This window comes from Malus sylvestris, chromosome 10 (assembly GCF_916048215.2).
Source record: "Malus sylvestris chromosome 10, drMalSylv7.2, whole genome shotgun sequence".
Taxonomy (NCBI): domain Eukaryota; kingdom Viridiplantae; phylum Streptophyta; class Magnoliopsida; order Rosales; family Rosaceae; genus Malus; species Malus sylvestris.
In genome coordinates, this window is record NC_062269.1 from 27,783,901 (window position 1) to 27,800,701 (window position 16,801).

Genomic DNA, 16,801 nt, shown 5'->3' on the forward strand with positions numbered 1-16,801 from the left:
TCTGTGAATAATGTAATTTCTTACCGTCCCTTTTCCAAAACATTTGTAATATTGTGCCAATTATATTATATATTTGCAGGATGCATAGCAATTTGGTGTCAGTAAAACTTTGTCTGCCGCATATTTGATCATGTTTTAACTTCGGAATTTCATGGTCTAGTTAATTTTGACGGATTTTGAAAGGCTTTTAAAACAAATTAGAATCAAACTTTCGAATTTACTACCCCAAACAAATTGCACTGCAAATTACCATAATCAGAATTCATCAGGTCATGTACGTACTACATAACATTTACTTAGGATATGAAATGGTGAGATCGATAAATTCGAAATCATCATTATATTGTTGTTCTTATTACATTAATATAGATATATGTAGCCACTATATATACCTATTAGAGTGAATACGATACCAATGCCCCACAATTTGTTGTCCTGACACAATCGACCGGATTCGCTGCGTTGTAGTCAAAACAGATGACGACTTTGTTCGTCGCAGGAATCTCCTGGCGGACGAGCACACAGCTCCCCTGGGAGAATGGCGTCGGTTGAGGGTATCTGTCGTACTTCTGCTTTCTTCTCGGGCTTGCTCGGGAAGCCTTTGTCGGGAAGATCTTGGTCGGGCAAGACACACTTCGGGCAAGGCTCGTCGGGCAGTTCTGAAAGAGAAGGGCAGAGTTAATTTGAAAGGGTGCCTTTGTGGGGCCTTAGGTGTAGGCCTTAAGGCTCACAATCAAGATTAACTTTGTCGTGCTCAGGCGTGCCACTGCCATCTTCAGTATGGCAGATGTTGAATGAGTGTTTAAGCTTTGATTGAATATGTATACGCCCGAGAAACCAAGTTAGATATAACAGGTGCCTTTGTGAGGCCTTAGGTATAGGCCTTGAGGCTTCCTGTCAAACTAAACCAGTGCTTGGATGTATCATATTTGGTCTTTTATGATTGCCAGAGTCTTATCACTATTATACCTTTGATTATCTGAATCCAAGAGGTAGGACGAACCCAAATGAGTGCCTTTGTAAGGCCTTAGGTATAGGCCTTGAGGCTTCCCATCAGAGTTAATCCTTATACTCGGACCAACTAGACCGCAACATGAAATGAAGCTAAATAGATGCCTTCGCGGGGCCTTAGGTGTAGGCCTTGAGGCTTTCTATCAGAATTCACTCCAGGCTTAAACCTTTTCTACGAATCAAGATATAATAGCAACAAAACGGAGAAATAGATTGATTACTTGCGCCCCAAGTAACTTCGGACTTCTCGCTTATCAAGGATTGTCGTGGATGGGTTGAGTCCACATAGAGTTCTTTTTTATGCCTTGAGGCCAAGGACTTTTAAATTGATCTTTAAATTACATGCCCGCGGGCTTAAGACTTAGATCTGATTTGAACTCTGACGCGATTCAGATCGGATTCAAGTGCTGAAGACTTATTTTCATTATGACTTTGCTAGAAATAACTTGTATATAACTGGGAATATATAACATGTTATTGTGCTTTTAAAAGAAAGAAAAGACCAAGACAGAGCAAAGATAGTCGGGTAAGTTTGAACCTTATCGGCCAAGGCTGAACTTCTTACAAAATCTATCTTTGTGGCTCTGTCAGAGGTCTGAAAGCTTTTAGAGGGGTTGATGGGGGAGAAGAGGATACAAAATGAATCGATACCACCATGAACAAGGTAGCAGAGCTATTACAGGGGTTTGGGAAGGTTTATCCCGAATGGGATGAAGGCTTGTGCTGACTACAGCTTTGTTGAAGGCAAATCTGGCTTGAGCAGAGTTTTGGCTTTTGTTTGTTTGTTTGAGTGTCCTTAATTCTATCTTCTCTTCCTCCTTTTATAGACGACTTCAGCTTGGGTTCCTGTAGCAATAGCGGTGCCCGAATGCTGTTTGGTGATGACTCACTAGCTTTTTTACATGAATGCCACCAATAAAGTACTTTATTGGGCTGTGTAGTGACTGAATAGCCTACCCCCTATGGTCTTTGAGCAGGTAAGCAGGTGGCCTTTGTAACTTGTGCCCAGCCGAAAGCCTCTTTCCTGCCTCCTAAGTTTTCCTCTGGGCTTTGGGTTTGGGCCGACTTTCTCTCTGGCCCAAAGTTCAGATTTTATCCCAAACAGACTTCCTGCAGATACGTGATCCTCCTATGATACTTGCACATAAGAAGAGGTGTTTTCCCTCCTATAGTCCGTCGAATGGCCGATTCAAGGTCGATGTAATCATATTGATGTCCTGGTACAATCCCAGTTGTTTGAGAAAATAGATATTGTGCATTGTAGGTCAACCATAATCTATGAGCTTCGTGGAAGTACTGTGTCTGGGAAAATTTATTGTCCGAGCACCTGCCGTGCTTGTTGTACTCATGCTCCCAGAAATCCATATTTGTCCGTCTATTGTTGAAGTTGGGCCAGGAATTGGACAAAAGTAATTGCAGATTATGATCAGCATTCATCTGAAGCACAAAGACGAGAAGTTACAAGCATTTCAGAGAGCTGCAGGAGAAAAAAACAAACTGAAATGAGTAAATATATTCAATGTGTACCTGTTTTCTGTCGAATAGCGTGCCAGCGCAGAGTATAGATGCAGATGGATCGGTAAAGTTGCTCGGCCAGAGGCCGTGTGTCGTAAAGGTATGCCGCAGAACTGGTGGGTTTCCACAAATTCCATTCCGGAGGCAGAAGACGTATGGGGATTGCTGGACGAATTGGAAGATATCATATGGTGTGGCAGCATTGCTCTTTCCGAGATAAGTGACGAAGCAAAGAGCGATGACAACGAGAACAATCTTGAAGAAGTGCATGGTTGTCAAGCAATTATCAAAAGAACAAAGGGAGGGAGGGAGGATGGGATGAGAAATATTAAGGAAAGCTAAAGAGTGAATGAAGTGTGAATTTTCAAAGAAATGAAGAGGTGTTTAAATAGTTAGAGTTGAGGTTAAGGGTAGGGTTTGGAGAAATTAATTAAGGTGAAGCTAACTAGCAAAGATGATAATAATTAAGGTCAAGTAAGTGTGAACAGATCCTGAACTAGGGAATGCCTCTTTCTTGTTATGCAAGGCTTTGCATTCTCATATGCATGCTATAAAGGGTGGTAACCGTGTAGTGGTTGATTCATCAACAACCCAATCAACCCAATTATAGCGGTTCCTCATATATCAGATTCAGACCCCAAGCAAGCTAATAGTCTCAATTTTTAGATTATAATTCTATTTCAGAAAGCCATTCAGGACCACGCTAGCTAAATATGGTTCCAATCGAATATAAACAGAAACGATTTGGACATTGTTTATGTATCTTATCTTGTAAATTGAAGTTTCAACCACTACCTTCTAGCAGTGGTAATTCTTATCTTTGAAATTTTGGAGCTCTCCTCTCCTCTTCATGGTTTCTATTCAACTTACTTATCCCGGTTGCAGATAATTAATTAACTTGTGGATTAAGTAAATAGCTATTTCAATTTGCTGCTACTCACCCTGGAGCTAGCCTTCGGACCGGGGAAATCATATTGTCCTATAGACACCCGCTTCGTCGCTGCAAGGCGACACCGCAGGGTGGATATCTGCGGGTACTCATCATTTCATTTCATGGTTGTATTGCTTCACATTTGCAGATTGTTAACACAACATGCCTTCTGTTTAGTTAATTCATTAATCAAACATGATCAAATATACAACATACAAATTGTTAGAATTGAGGTCAAGTGTAGAGTGTAGAGAAAGATTAAGTTGAAGCTAGCTAGCAAAGGTGATAATAATTAAGGTCAAGTGAGTGTGAACACATTCGGAATTAGGGAATGCATCTTTCTTGTTGCCCACGGCAATGCGTTCTCATGCTATAAAGGGTAGTAACTGTGTAGTGGACGATTCATCATCAACCCAATTATATAAAGTGGTTCATCATATATCAGATTCAAACCCTAAGCTAGCTAGTAGTCCAAATTTTAGATTATAATTCTGTTTCAAAAATCCATTCAGGACAACGCTAGCTAAACATGGTTCCGAACGAAAAAATACAGAAACGATTTAGGCATTGCTTGCGTATCTCATCTTGTAAAAACGTACAACTTACAATACACTTAATTTCGAACATTGTATGTGTATCTCATCTTCTTCGTTGAAAGGCAACACCGCAGGGTGGATATCTGCAGGTAGCCATCATTTCGTTTCTTGGTTGTATTGCTTCATATTTGCAGATTGTTGATACCACATGCCTTTTCCGTTTAGTTAATTCATTAATCAAACATTATCAAATATACTCGTAAATTTTTATCGACTCCAAGTTTCTTAAGGACATCCATAATTTGGACAACAAAAGGATTTCATTACTTTCGATATCTACGTACACATGTACTTGTTGTTGCCTTCCGTGACCGAAACCATACTCTTCACATATACAACGGGCGAATGATTTGCTTTGCACAGTGGCAAATAATACGGTTGCGGAGGAAAAATGGGATTGATCCTTACAGCACTTTGAATGGGAAGATTTTTAAGCTTCTTAGTACGGAAGTTATAGCAGACTATGCCTCCATTTTCCTCTACTGTAAGAACCTCTTCGCTTTTCCACATTGGCAAGCCTCCATTTCCCTCTACTGTAAGAACCTCGTCGCTTTTCCACATTGCCAATGTGGAGTACAGGGGCAAGAGGGACCTTGAGAATGATGGGATCTTGGCAGCAAAGTGTTTTGTCCAAACACCACCCGCATTTTTCGGACCACCACCAGAATCATCATCCATTAGCCACATTTCAAAGGGTGGTGTATCACCATCTTCAAAGGTATTACAATTCAAGCGAAAGAGAGCGATGGATTCATTCCACACCTTAAGACGCATTTCAATACCAAATCCTTCGAAATTGTTGAACTCTACCATCTCATGTGGTAACAGTATGTCATGAAACACCTCACGACTCATGTCAAACCAAACGATCACTCGCCTAATTTTTTCTTGCTCGGGATAGGTGACATCATAGCTATCGGCAAATTCCTTTTGTTGCTCACTTCCTATCCAATAACACATCCCCTTGAAGTACACCTGAAAAGTTTCAGGCCAAAGGAAAGTAGTTTCCGTTTCTAAAGAATAAGGCTCGATCTCCCTCCAAGAATTAGTTCCTAGGGTATACACTACTACCTTGGGAGGATGAATAATCAAATGTTCTGTGCCGCCATGCAATTCTGAACCAGAAAATCCAATTTTGACAACTTTGTAATCTTTAGATTTAGGATCATAGCCTAATCCCAAAACATCGTTGAACCGATTTGTTAGTGGCATGTAAGGCATATCCAACCACCAAGGATGAGGATCCCTAAAGGATGCTTCGTCGAACCAATCTGGACTGTATGTCTCCGAAGGAAGGACCCTGAATTCCTGAATTGCCGGATTCCACAAAAGCACCTTAGTAGAATTAGGACGAGCTAGACAAATGATCCCATCACAATGACCTATAACATGAAATGATTGATCATCTCCAATCTCCAGACTCATAGAAAGAGGAATATTGACGTCCTCGATCCCAGAAAGAGTGCTACACTTGTGCACACCATCATCGTCATCATCAACAATGACATTGTCAAAAGTAAGTACTGAGAATACGGATTGAAATTTGTCCCCATTTGGGTCCTCCGTAGAAGGGACTAACATTCGCTTCAGAAGGACACGAGTGGACTGATCGTCCAGCAAGGAATGGGAGAGGTGCTTGTCGACGAACCTGGGGTCGTTGATGAGAGCATGCCACCATTTAGCGACGCACTTGAATCGCATCAGAGATTTCGGAGGCAGAGTTGACAGAATATTCACCAACAAATCTTGTCCGATTTTGGATGTTTTGTTCGTCATTTGTGCAATGTCAATTATGGACCTCACCCTTGTTCTACGATACACACAAAGACCAACACAACAAGATCAGAAGATTCCACAATTACACATTCTCTCTAATTAAGCATATTCTCAAAAGCTCATCATCATCTGGCATTGCTATTTCTTGTTTAAAAAAAAAAAAAACTCATGGATACATTCAAAAATTTAGCCCTACTGAAAATGCCAATTGAAATTCAAAAGCGAAATAAGAATTGAAGCAAAAAAAGTATCCTTCTTTCATTTAAAAAAATATATAAAAACTGAAATTGAATAATAAAAAGTTAGAAATGAGGTTACCTTGTTGTAGACTAGGCAGTAGGAAGAGGAAGAGACCGAAGCAGAAGCAGCGCTGTGAGTGAGAGGGAAAGGGGCAGACTCGGCGCAGAAAATGTATTTTCTGCGTTTTGTTCGTGCAGCTGCGTGCGATAATGCGATGGCAGAGAGGGGTTTTTATTTTGATTCTTGTGCGACCGATTTCCACACCCTCCCAAATTTAGGAACTTACGCTCCCAAATTCGGCCGCGGTTTGCAGTCTTCAATTCCGTGTCTTAATTGTGTATGTTCTCTTAACTTTTTAACAGATGTCTATAAACTTAACTTTTAATTTAACGGTGCTATCTTTTCAAAAGACTAATATAACAAATAAAAAGAAATAAAAGAAAAACAAAAGGTGCCTAACCCTCCACCTACCCCATAACACTATTGAATTGGTGTTATCACTGTTTAATTTAACGGTGTTATCTTTTTAGGGGATACTGTCGTTTTTCTTTAATTTTTAGTTTTTTTCTTCAAATGTTAACACTGTTGAATTGGTATTAAGTTGAAGCATGAGTCACTAAGTTAGAAAGAAGACATGACGAAGACACTAGTTTATGGACATCAGACTCCTGGGCCTCAATTTGTAAATCAGATTAATAGTCTCCGTGGTGATAGAGTATTCGGAGGAAAGTCTATGTAGTAAAAAGATTGCCGAGCTCTTCCAGCGGCTCTACTCCAAGCCCAGCCGTGACGCCTGCTCCCTCGTTTGCAAGCGCTAGCTTGCCCTCGAGCGCCTCAGCAGCACTGCCCTTTGCATTGGCGGCCGACCGGTATATCGATAGCTTATTTGTTGGGTTCGTTAGGCAAGTGGGCAAGAAGATTCGCCTACAGCAGCTGATGCAGATTCAGAATTGTTATTCTTGGGACTCAACCCAAAGACACATCTGTTCTCAAAGTGCGTGACGTTTCGTGTGCTTGGGCGAGACCCACTCTTATTTTTCAGTTTTGGTTTTCAGTATAAGTATTTTAACTTCATTTCCTCTAGTTATTTGTTTTTGTCGTTATAAATGTTTTTGGAAAAGTATTTCTGTTTTCATTTTTAAGTTGATTCGAGCTTTTGATCTATATGTTAGTACATATCTATTTTGACGTTATCTGACCTTAAATTATTTTGTGTTTTCGACTTTATATTTTATTAAAGTATGTTTTCTACTTTTACACTGATGGGGAAAGAAAGTATGAGCCTGGGGGCACGAAAGATGGAATCATTGCAGCCAATTGCGACGGCGTGGCATTTTCCCTTTTGTGTAACCGCTCTTACCTAATATCTTCGTTACATATATGTATATTATTCTTCTTCCTATTTTCGAATATTTTCAGTCTAGTAAGTGATTTTAAATTTCGAGGACGAAATTATTTTAAGGGGGGTAGATTGTTACAACCACCCCCAAATAATTACACCATTTGTTATTTCCACCCCCAGCTGCCACGTGTCAATCATTAAACCTCCCCTATTTTCCCTCTCTACGTCCCCTCACCCCCGTGACCTTCTTCTTCGTCTCTCTCTCCCAAAGCTCTCTCAACTCTCCCTGTAGCTCTCTCTCTCAACCTCTCGCATCTCTCTCTCCCTGGACTCACTAGAACCTTAGCACCTTCAGGAGAGGCTTGTAGCAAGCCTAGGACCCCTCTGCCCGCGAGATCGAAGACACGGAGCAAAGCTCCGGTGAGCTTTCTTCCTTTTTAAGTGGGGGTAAGTCTCGAATCCCTCATTCTCGTACCTAGCTTAATGTTTGGTTATGATTTAGAAGCTTGAACCTTCTATTTTTACGTAGATTTTGCTTCGGAAATCATTGTGGGTGAGCACACCCATTTTTCGGCGAACCCATGGACTTTGGAGGCTTTTCCGGTCACCTCCGACCGAGTTACGGTGTTTGGAAGGTAGAAATCTCTCTCTCTCTCTTGGTTCTTCATGTTTGTACCTAGATTGGAGCTCGAAGCTTTCGTTTTCAAGTGACCGGAGCTGTAGCAGCTCCGGCCTTCTCTCTCGGCAAACCAGGCCATCCGGCCTTTCCCATTTCCTCCCCTCGGGCCTTAGGCCCGTGTTGTCTTAAGCCCAAAACCCTAGCCCCCTTTAGTTTTTTTTAAGCTTTGTTAATTGGTTTTTAAAACCCAAAAAGGGCTCGGGCCTTATATAATTTGGCCTTGGGCCGGTTATATATTAAAGGGCTTAAAGCCCTGTCCTTTTTAATAAGGCCTTAAGGCCTTTGTGTTTTGGTGGTGTGTGTGTGTTTGGGGAGTGTATATGTTTGGGCTTAAGCCCAAACCCCAATTCTCACCTTAATACCCTTTTAACCCAAAAACCCTAGGTTTCTAAAACCCATTTAAAACCCTAAACCCATCCAATCCCAAATCCCCTATTTTATTTAATTCAAACCCAATCTTTTAGAAAATCCTTTTATTTATCTATTACATTTTTGTGCTTAGGTAAAGTTGCTAGTGGAGAAATTCTATATCCTTATTCACGCGATTCTTCTGCTAAAGAATATTTGTGAGTGGACCCTTTCTAAAATTACATGATTTTATAATTTAATTGCATAAATGATTAGTATGCCTACGGATTTATGAATTGATTTATGTTAAGCCTGTTTTTGGAATTTATTGATTTCGTCTCGTGTTTTGGTGAGGAAATAAATTGCTAGCCTAGTTTGAGCTATATTTTAATACATCGTATTTTCTATAAAAACCATGAACTGGTAGACTATTTGATGGATGACGATAGGATGCTAGAACATGTTTTAGAAACCCCTCTTTATAGTATAGACAATGGATGACTTTATACTATGAAGTGGTTATTTATGAGAGGCGTAACTATTTGTGCGTACCTAGCAGACACTATGCCGTCTGGGGCGAGGAACTGGTGTTGGCATTTAGGCCGGGAGAAATAATCCCTAGCTACGGGCTGAGGGACATGGAGCAAGCATTGGGCCGGGAGTTGGTAATCTCTGGTTACGGGCGCAGAGACCACGGAGCAGGTATTGGGCCGAGAGTTATATTTATTTAGTGATCTTTCTAGCAGCACACCACGTTTACGAGATGATTTATGATGCGTTTACTGTTTTGATTTCTGCAATGATATTCCACGATGTGATTTTTGAGATATTTGGCATGCTAGGTTTTTTATTAAATTCATCACTTATTATGCTAGTAGTTTTCATTTATATAAACTTTGGGGGTTAGTATGTTGATAACTAATTTATTATTATTGTATATATAAACTTGGTCCACTCACCTTTGTTTTGCGCCCCCATTCAGGACTTAGGATTAAGGCACTTAATCCCGGCGTGAAGGCACTTCCGCAGCAGCATCTTCAGATCGTCTCGAATGTAGGACTCACTCCTTTATTCATTAAATTTTATCTTAATTCTTCTTAGTGATTAGGTTTAGTTGTATGCTCTGAGCATGTTCCTAAACCTTTTAACTCTTAGTATTTTAAATTTCTAACCTGTATTTATTTCTTATTCTTAGCTTTTGTATCAATTAATGGCTTTCGTCACCCTCGGGTGTCGGCCATCACGTGTCTATCCTGGTATTCGGGTAATATCAGGATCGGGGCGTGTCAAATTCGGCGGTAGTTTGCTGTCGCCAATTCAGTGTCTCATTTGTGTTTGCTCTCTAACTTTTTAACAGCGGTCTATAAACTTAACTTTTAATTTAACGGTGCTATCTTTTCAAAAGACTAATATAACAAATAAAAAAAATAAAAGAAAAACAAAAGGTGCCTAACTCTCCAACTACCCAATTACACTATTTAATTGGTGTTATCACTGTTTAATTTAACGGTGTTGAAGCATGTGTCACTAAGTTAGAAAGAAGACATGACGAAGACACTAGTTTATGGACATCAGACTCCTGGCCCTCAATTTGTAAATCAGATTAATAGTCTCCGTGGTGATAGAGTATTCGGAGGATAGTTTATGTAGATCACTGAGGTCTTCCGGCGGCTCGACTCCAAGCCCAGCTGTGATGCATGCTCCCTCGTCTGCAAGCGCTAGCTCGCCCTCAAGCGCCTCAGCAGCACCGCCCTCTGCATTGGCGCCACCGGCAGCTCAGACTTCGTCGTCGGCCTCTTCACTGCTAATTTCGCAACGTTCGCGTCGTTCACCTTGATGAGCACCTTAACCTTTCGTCGATGAGGCTGCATTTTGTTTGAGAAAATGAATTTCATTGATTAAGAGAATAAAATTACAATGTTGTGGTATGTGTATATATATATACACACACTCTCACATAACTTTAACCTTCTAAACACCTTGCGACCTATACAACAATCTCAACTAATTACTAATCTAATACAACAACCAAAACAAACAAACTAGCTCTAAGTTTTATCACCAATTGAATCTTTAACAATACTATCCATAACATCCCCCCTCAAACTAAACTGAGGAGTTCAAAGGGACAGTTTGGATTTTAAGAGCTGAAACCGGTCTTTGGAAAGAGATTTTGTGCATATATATGAAATTTGATTTTGAGTGCAGATAAAATGGACTGAGATGGCCTTCAATAACAACTTTTCTCGAATGTTGTGGTAGTTGATCTCTACATGCTTTGTTCTAGCATGAAACAAAGGATTTTTGGCAAGAGAGATAGCTAATTGATTATCACACTAGAGTTGAGGAGTACATGTGTAACAACCCGTCCCAATTTTTTACGGAACGAAAGGGTAATGTTGTAATTTCATGTTGGGTTGGGATATTGGTTTAAAATATTGTTTTTGAGGGCCTAAATAGGTGTGCCCAAGGGGCCCACCTATGGAGTTTGTTCGCGACCCTCTCCCTTGTCTCTCTCTCTCTCTCTCTCTCTCTCTCTTTCTTCCCTCCTATGAGTCTCACTATCTTTTTCACTTTATCTCTATCACTCTTACTTATCTCCCTTCTCTCTCGGCAAGTACCGAAGGGTGCCATGGGGGAAAGCACCACCAGAGAAACCACCCATTTCACCCTATAGACCTTACGAGCTCGAACTCGAGCCCTGTTACGTAGGAAAAACCGAGCCGTGAGACTCTAACTCCAAGCTTCGACGAGAACAAAGTTCCTCGACGCGACTTTGAATGATTTTGTAACTTTTTTGGTTTGGGTAAGCCTCAAAACACTCCAAATGCTTATCTTTTCGTCCCTATAGTTCTTTTCTAACCACGTTGTTGTGTTTTGAACATCAAAATACGAAGAAACACCTCGAAGGACTATGTTCAATGGTTTTGTGCTTATCTAGTGGTCACTATACCGCCACGGGTGAGGATTATAGTTGTTGGCTGCGGGCTAAGAGAAATAATCTCTGGCTACGAGTGCAGAGACATAAAAGCGGGCATTGGGTCAGGAGATATTATTATTGGATACCACTATGTATCACACTATATAGGAGATATGTTTTATGAAGGTTTTATGACATGCTACGATTTTCGGAAAACCTATTACATATTATACTATTGAATTTCCATAAAACTTTGGTGGTTAGTATGTTGATAAAAGTTTTAGTAAGTGTGTGTGTATATATATATATCAACTTGGTCCACCCATGTTTGTTTTATGCCCCATCAGAACTTAGAATCGCTGCGTACAATCTCGACGTCAAGGCATTTCCGCTTCGGCAGCTTCGAGTCCTCTTAGTGTAGGACCCATTCCTTTGCTCCTTCAATGTTATATTATTTTCTTTTTAGTGTTCTAGATTAGTTGTATGCTCCGAACACGTTCATCATTTGCATATTAAATATAATTAAATTTATAAGTCTTATATATTTCAGGTTCTCATGCATTCTAATATGGCTTCGTCACCTTTGGGTATCGGCCAGCACGTTCCTACCCTGATGTTTGGGGAATATCAAGGTCGGGCATGTCAACATGGAAGATGGAAACCAATATCAGCAAGTAATTGACATATCCATGTAATTTCGTCTATAGTATTAGCTAAAGATCGATACTCTGCCTCTGTTGAAGAACGAACCACTGTTGATTGCTTCTTAGCATTCCAACCGATGATAGATGAACCCAGAAAAATACAATAAGCGCTAGTTGATCTTCGATGAAGTGTGCAACCTGCCCAGTCAGCATCTGATAAGGCTTTGAGAGATGGAATAGAGACAGATTTTGTAAACCAAAGACCAATGTCAATGGAACCCTTAAGATATCGAATGATCCTTTTGACAACTTGAAAATGAGACTGCCTTAGACTATGCATGAATTGACTGTAAATGATAATTTTGGCCGAGTCCAAGTAAGATATTGTAATGAACCAACCAAAGGTCGATATCTGCAGGATTATCAAACAATGGAGAAGAAAGATCCATCTTGGATGTACTGAGTGGGGTAGCACATGGTTTTGCTCCAGCCATGGTAGCCTTCTTTAATAGATCCAAGATATACTTTGTTTGTGAAATGAAGATGCCTTTGGAGGATCGCTTGACTTCAATTCCCAGAAAATAATGAAATGCACCAAGGTCTTTAATAAGAAAGAGATAGCTAAGTTGAGAAATAACATGCTTGCAAGCTGCTGCAGATGGCCCTGTGACAGTAATGTCATCAACATATATCAGAACAAAGACCATAAGATCCCTTTTGACAAACAATGAATGATCTAATTTGGAACCAGTGAAGCCAAAAGTGTGTAATGCTCCATGGAGTTTTTCATACAAGGCTCGGGGAGCCTGTTTAAGACCATATAGGGATTTATGCAATTGACAAACATGAGTAGGATGAATAGCATCTTCAAAACCAGGCGGCTGTTGCATATAAACAGATTCAGACAATGTCTTACGCAGAAAAGCATTGTTTTCATCTAGTTGATTGAGACTCCAATCAAACTGGGCAGCAAGAGTGAGTAGGAGTCGAATTGTCACAGGCTGGGCTACTGGACTAAAAGTCTCAGTATAATCAAGTCATTCTTACTGATGAAAACCTTTGGCAACTAAGCAAGCTTTGTACCTATCTATGGTACCATCAAGTTTTGCTTTTAATCCTGATAACCCACTTACATCCTACTATGTTTTGATGAGCAGTTTTGGGTACTAAGGACCAAGTACCAGTTTGTTGTAAGGCAAGAAACTCCTCCTGCATTGCCTTAACCCAATGTGGATATTTGGAAGCTTGGAGATATGTAGTGGGAACAAATTCATTGGAAAGATAAGAAAGGAGAGGATGTTTGGTTGCAGAAAAGGCTTTTGGTTTGTAAATACCAGATTTGGACCTGGTTTGCATAAGGTGAGTATTAGTATGAACCGAGTGAGATGTAGGTATAAGAGATATAGGTATAAAGGTTGTTAGAGAATATAGGAGATGGAGATGATGGTATAGGGGAATAGATCTGTGGTTAAGTGAATGTGAGGTGCATGGGAATGGTATTGAGAGATGAAGCTGCTACTGAGGAAAGAGAGCACTGTGAAGCTGCAATAGTGTGAAAGGGAAAATTTCCTTTATCAAAGATCACATTTCGTGAGATGTATAACTTGTTGGTAGTGAGATCCAAACATTTGTAACCTTTGTGGTTGAGGCTATAACCAAGGAATACACAGAGCTTGCTTTTGGGATCCAATTTAGACTCATAGTAAGGTTGCAACCATGGAAAACAACTACCCCCAAAAACCTTCAAGGTGGCATAGTTAGGTGATATGTGGAAGAGACGTTCCTATGGAGACAATCTGGATACAGTAGGTAATCTGTTTATGAGAAACATAGCAGTGGAAAAGACATGATCCCAATAGCTGTGAGGGACCTTAGAAACTGTTAAAAGTGTTCTGGCAGTCTCAACTATGTATATGTGCTTAGGTTCAGCACAACTATTCTGTTGAGGGGTGTATAGATAACTTAGTCAATGATTGATACCATTCTCAATAAAGAAATTAGAGCATTGAGTGCTAAGATATTCCCCACCATAATATGATCTAAGAGCAGCAATTTTAGTATGCAACAAGTTCTCAACAAGACTTTTGAACTTAACAAAAGTAGGAAACACATCAGATTTATATTGCAAAGACAAAGCCAACGATATTTTGTAAAATCATCTACAAATATGACATAGTATCTGAAATTGTTCGCAGAAATGATAGATGTTGGCCCCCAAACATCTGTGTGAAGTAGCTCTAAAGGTTTACTGGTATGAAAAGTATCTGGAATTGTTCACAGAAGTGACAGATGTTGGCCCCCAAACATTTGTGTGAAGTAGCTTCAAAGGCTTACTGGTATGACAAGTTACATAAGCAAATGGCAATCTAGAACTTTTGCTTAAGGCACAACCATTACAGAAAGACTTATTGGAACCACTAGAAAAAGAAATAAAAGACTTAGTAACCAACTTATTGAGAATCTTCAACGAATGATGGCCAAGTCTTTGGTGCCAAATATTTTTGGATGTGTTAACAGAAGCAGCAAACACATTACGATTATGGATCACAAAACTGGAAGGCTGTGGTTGAAATGGATAGAAGCCATCTCTCACAGGACCTTTAAAGAGCATCTTCCCCGAAGAAATATCCTTCACAATGAAATGAAAATGATAAAGATACATAGAACACCAATTGTCAACAAGAAACGGATTTGCAGAAAGCAAATTTTGTTTCAAATCAGGAACATGTAACATATTTCGAAGTTGAAAATTATGATGAGGAGTATTTAATGTAGAAAAACCAGAGTGGAGAATAGGAAAACCTTTAAAGAGTGTTGTAAGAATTGGTCATGTGAATACTAGCACCGGAGTCAACAATCCAAGTAAGTTGAGGAGAATGTGTGCTTGCAGCCATAACAGAATGAGAAACATTGCTGGAATAATGTGGATTCATGCGCTGGGGACACTCGATTGCATCATGCTCAAACTAGCGACAACTTTGGCATGGAATCCTCCTTCCTGAGAAATTGAAGGATGATCAACCACCACGGTTGTAGTGCTGAGAATTGTTGGGAGAAGAATTTGGACAATTGTTGTTAGAACGGAAGTTGCTTTGTCCCTGAAAGTTTCTAGGGTTGGAGAAACCACGATCGCCACCACGACCTTGAGAGAAATTATGATCACCACCACGACCTGGAGGATTATGTTAAGCAACAAAATCCTGAGAAGGCGAAGTAGGAAGAATGCCGGCGGTGGAGTTGTATGCCTGAATTGACACTATCGAAGTAGTTTTCTTCCGATTTGTTAGCTGAATCTCTTTATTGAGAAGGAGACCATGCAGCATCAAGTGTGGTGGAACCAAGTCGGAATTGTATCGCATCAACAAAAGATTCGTACTCTGGTGGTAACTCATGATATGTGATAGAGGTTAATTCAGAATCCTCAACTGGAGCACCGACACTAGCAAAAGCATCAGTGATCTCTTCAATTTGTTGAGGATATTGGGCAGCTATGGAATCGCCATTCGAAATGCTGTGCAGACATGATCAGAGCTCGTGGATGTACAATTGAGACGTCGTCGCAAGGCGTGACTCCAATCTTGCCTAAAGCTCTCTGGATGTAGTAACTCCAACAGTGTAAGGATGATCGATTTAGAGAACGTGGAATTGATCCAAATGAGGATGTTCTTATCGTTCTCGAACCAATAAACATATGCCGGATTCAGAATTTGATTTCCAACAGCATCAGTGATGAATTAAGATGGAGGAGGCATCGATCCATCAAGAATTCTAGTGAGATTATAGTGAAGGAAGATCGGAGCAAACAATGCACTCAAGGTGAGATAATTGGTCGGAGTCAGCTTGATCGGCACCATGGATCTGATATTCTAGATTGTGATTGAAGGTGTGGAAAGAGTATAACTCGAATTTGAAAGAGGATTACGATGAATTTGTGTTACAAATTCGGAAGAGGGAGAAGCTGAGGTCGCCATGGGAGAAAGTTAGGGTTTGGCAGTGAAAGCTTAGCGAAGAAGCTTAGGAAGGAAGAAAGCTTAGCGAAGAAGCTGGAGAAGGGAAAGCGTGGATTGGATCAAGTCGGTAGACAGAAGGTGGGTGATACCATGTTAGACAAAATTAATTTCATTGATTAAGAGAATAAAATTACAATGTTGTGGTGTGTGTGTGTGTGTGTGTGTGTGTGTGTGTGTGTGTGTGTATATATACTTTCACATAACTCTAACCTTCTAACCACCTTGCCACCTATACAACAATCTCAACTAATTACTAGTCTAATACAACAATCACGACAAACTAAGTAGCTTTAAGTTTTATCACCAATTGAATCTTTAACAATACTATCCTTAACATATTCTGCCAATGGCTCCGACAACGTGCTTGATTTGAATAGCTTATAGGATGCCAGTATGACTGCTATCAGTGACAGATTTCCCGGGCTCGAAAATCTGAGCTTAATCTGGTGCTCCAATGCCTCTAGTATCGGTCTAATTTTGCTGATAAGTGTAAATTGTTGAAATCATTGGATTTGTTAGAGTTGAATTTGAATGCTTGAAGCCTGCAATTCTTCGTTTGAATACTTAACTGGAAATTATTGGTACATTCCTAAATGGGTTACTTTTGGGGTACTGTCTTGCAATCTTGTTTTGAATACTACCCCAAACTTTTTTTTTGAACAAACGATATTATCTACACCAATGATGACTACAATCCCCTGAGTTTATCTTTTGTTGACCCTAAAAACTATTTGGGCCTAAACACCTTCCCATGTATGCCTCTTAGCCACCAAAATAATCCATCAGCTA

General features: G+C 40.1%; 2 protein-coding genes and 1 long non-coding RNA gene across 3 annotated transcripts; 1 reads left to right on the forward strand and 2 right to left on the reverse strand.

Moving 5' to 3' along the window:
- Positions 1–2,103: 2,103 nt before the first annotated feature.
- On the reverse strand, positions 2,104–2,866 carry LOC126584399 (ribonuclease S-3-like). Its single transcript, XM_050248798.1, has 2 exons — positions 2,539–2,866; positions 2,104–2,448 (listed from the first exon to the last, which is right to left on the reverse strand). The coding sequence occupies exons 1-2, from the start codon at positions 2,794–2,796 to the stop codon at positions 2,104–2,106; spliced, it is 603 nt and encodes a 200-aa protein (XP_050104755.1). The 5' UTR covers positions 2,797–2,866.
- Positions 2,867–4,294: 1,428 nt separating this feature from the next.
- On the reverse strand, positions 4,295–6,355 carry LOC126587591 (putative F-box protein At3g17480). The gene is made up of 2 exons (XM_050252675.1): positions 6,148–6,355; positions 4,295–5,863 (listed from the first exon to the last, which is right to left on the reverse strand). The coding sequence occupies exon 2, from the start codon at positions 5,827–5,829 to the stop codon at positions 4,330–4,332; it is 1,500 nt and encodes a 499-aa protein (XP_050108632.1). The 5' UTR covers positions 5,830–5,863; positions 6,148–6,355; the 3' UTR covers positions 4,295–4,329.
- A 1,598-nt stretch (positions 6,356–7,953) lies between these two features.
- On the forward strand, positions 7,954–9,173 carry LOC126587609 (uncharacterized). The gene is made up of 3 exons (XR_007611130.1): positions 7,954–8,046; positions 8,593–8,656; positions 8,998–9,173. It is a non-coding gene; the product is annotated as an uncharacterized LOC126587609 (long non-coding RNA).
- Positions 9,174–16,801: the final 7,628 nt, after the last annotated feature.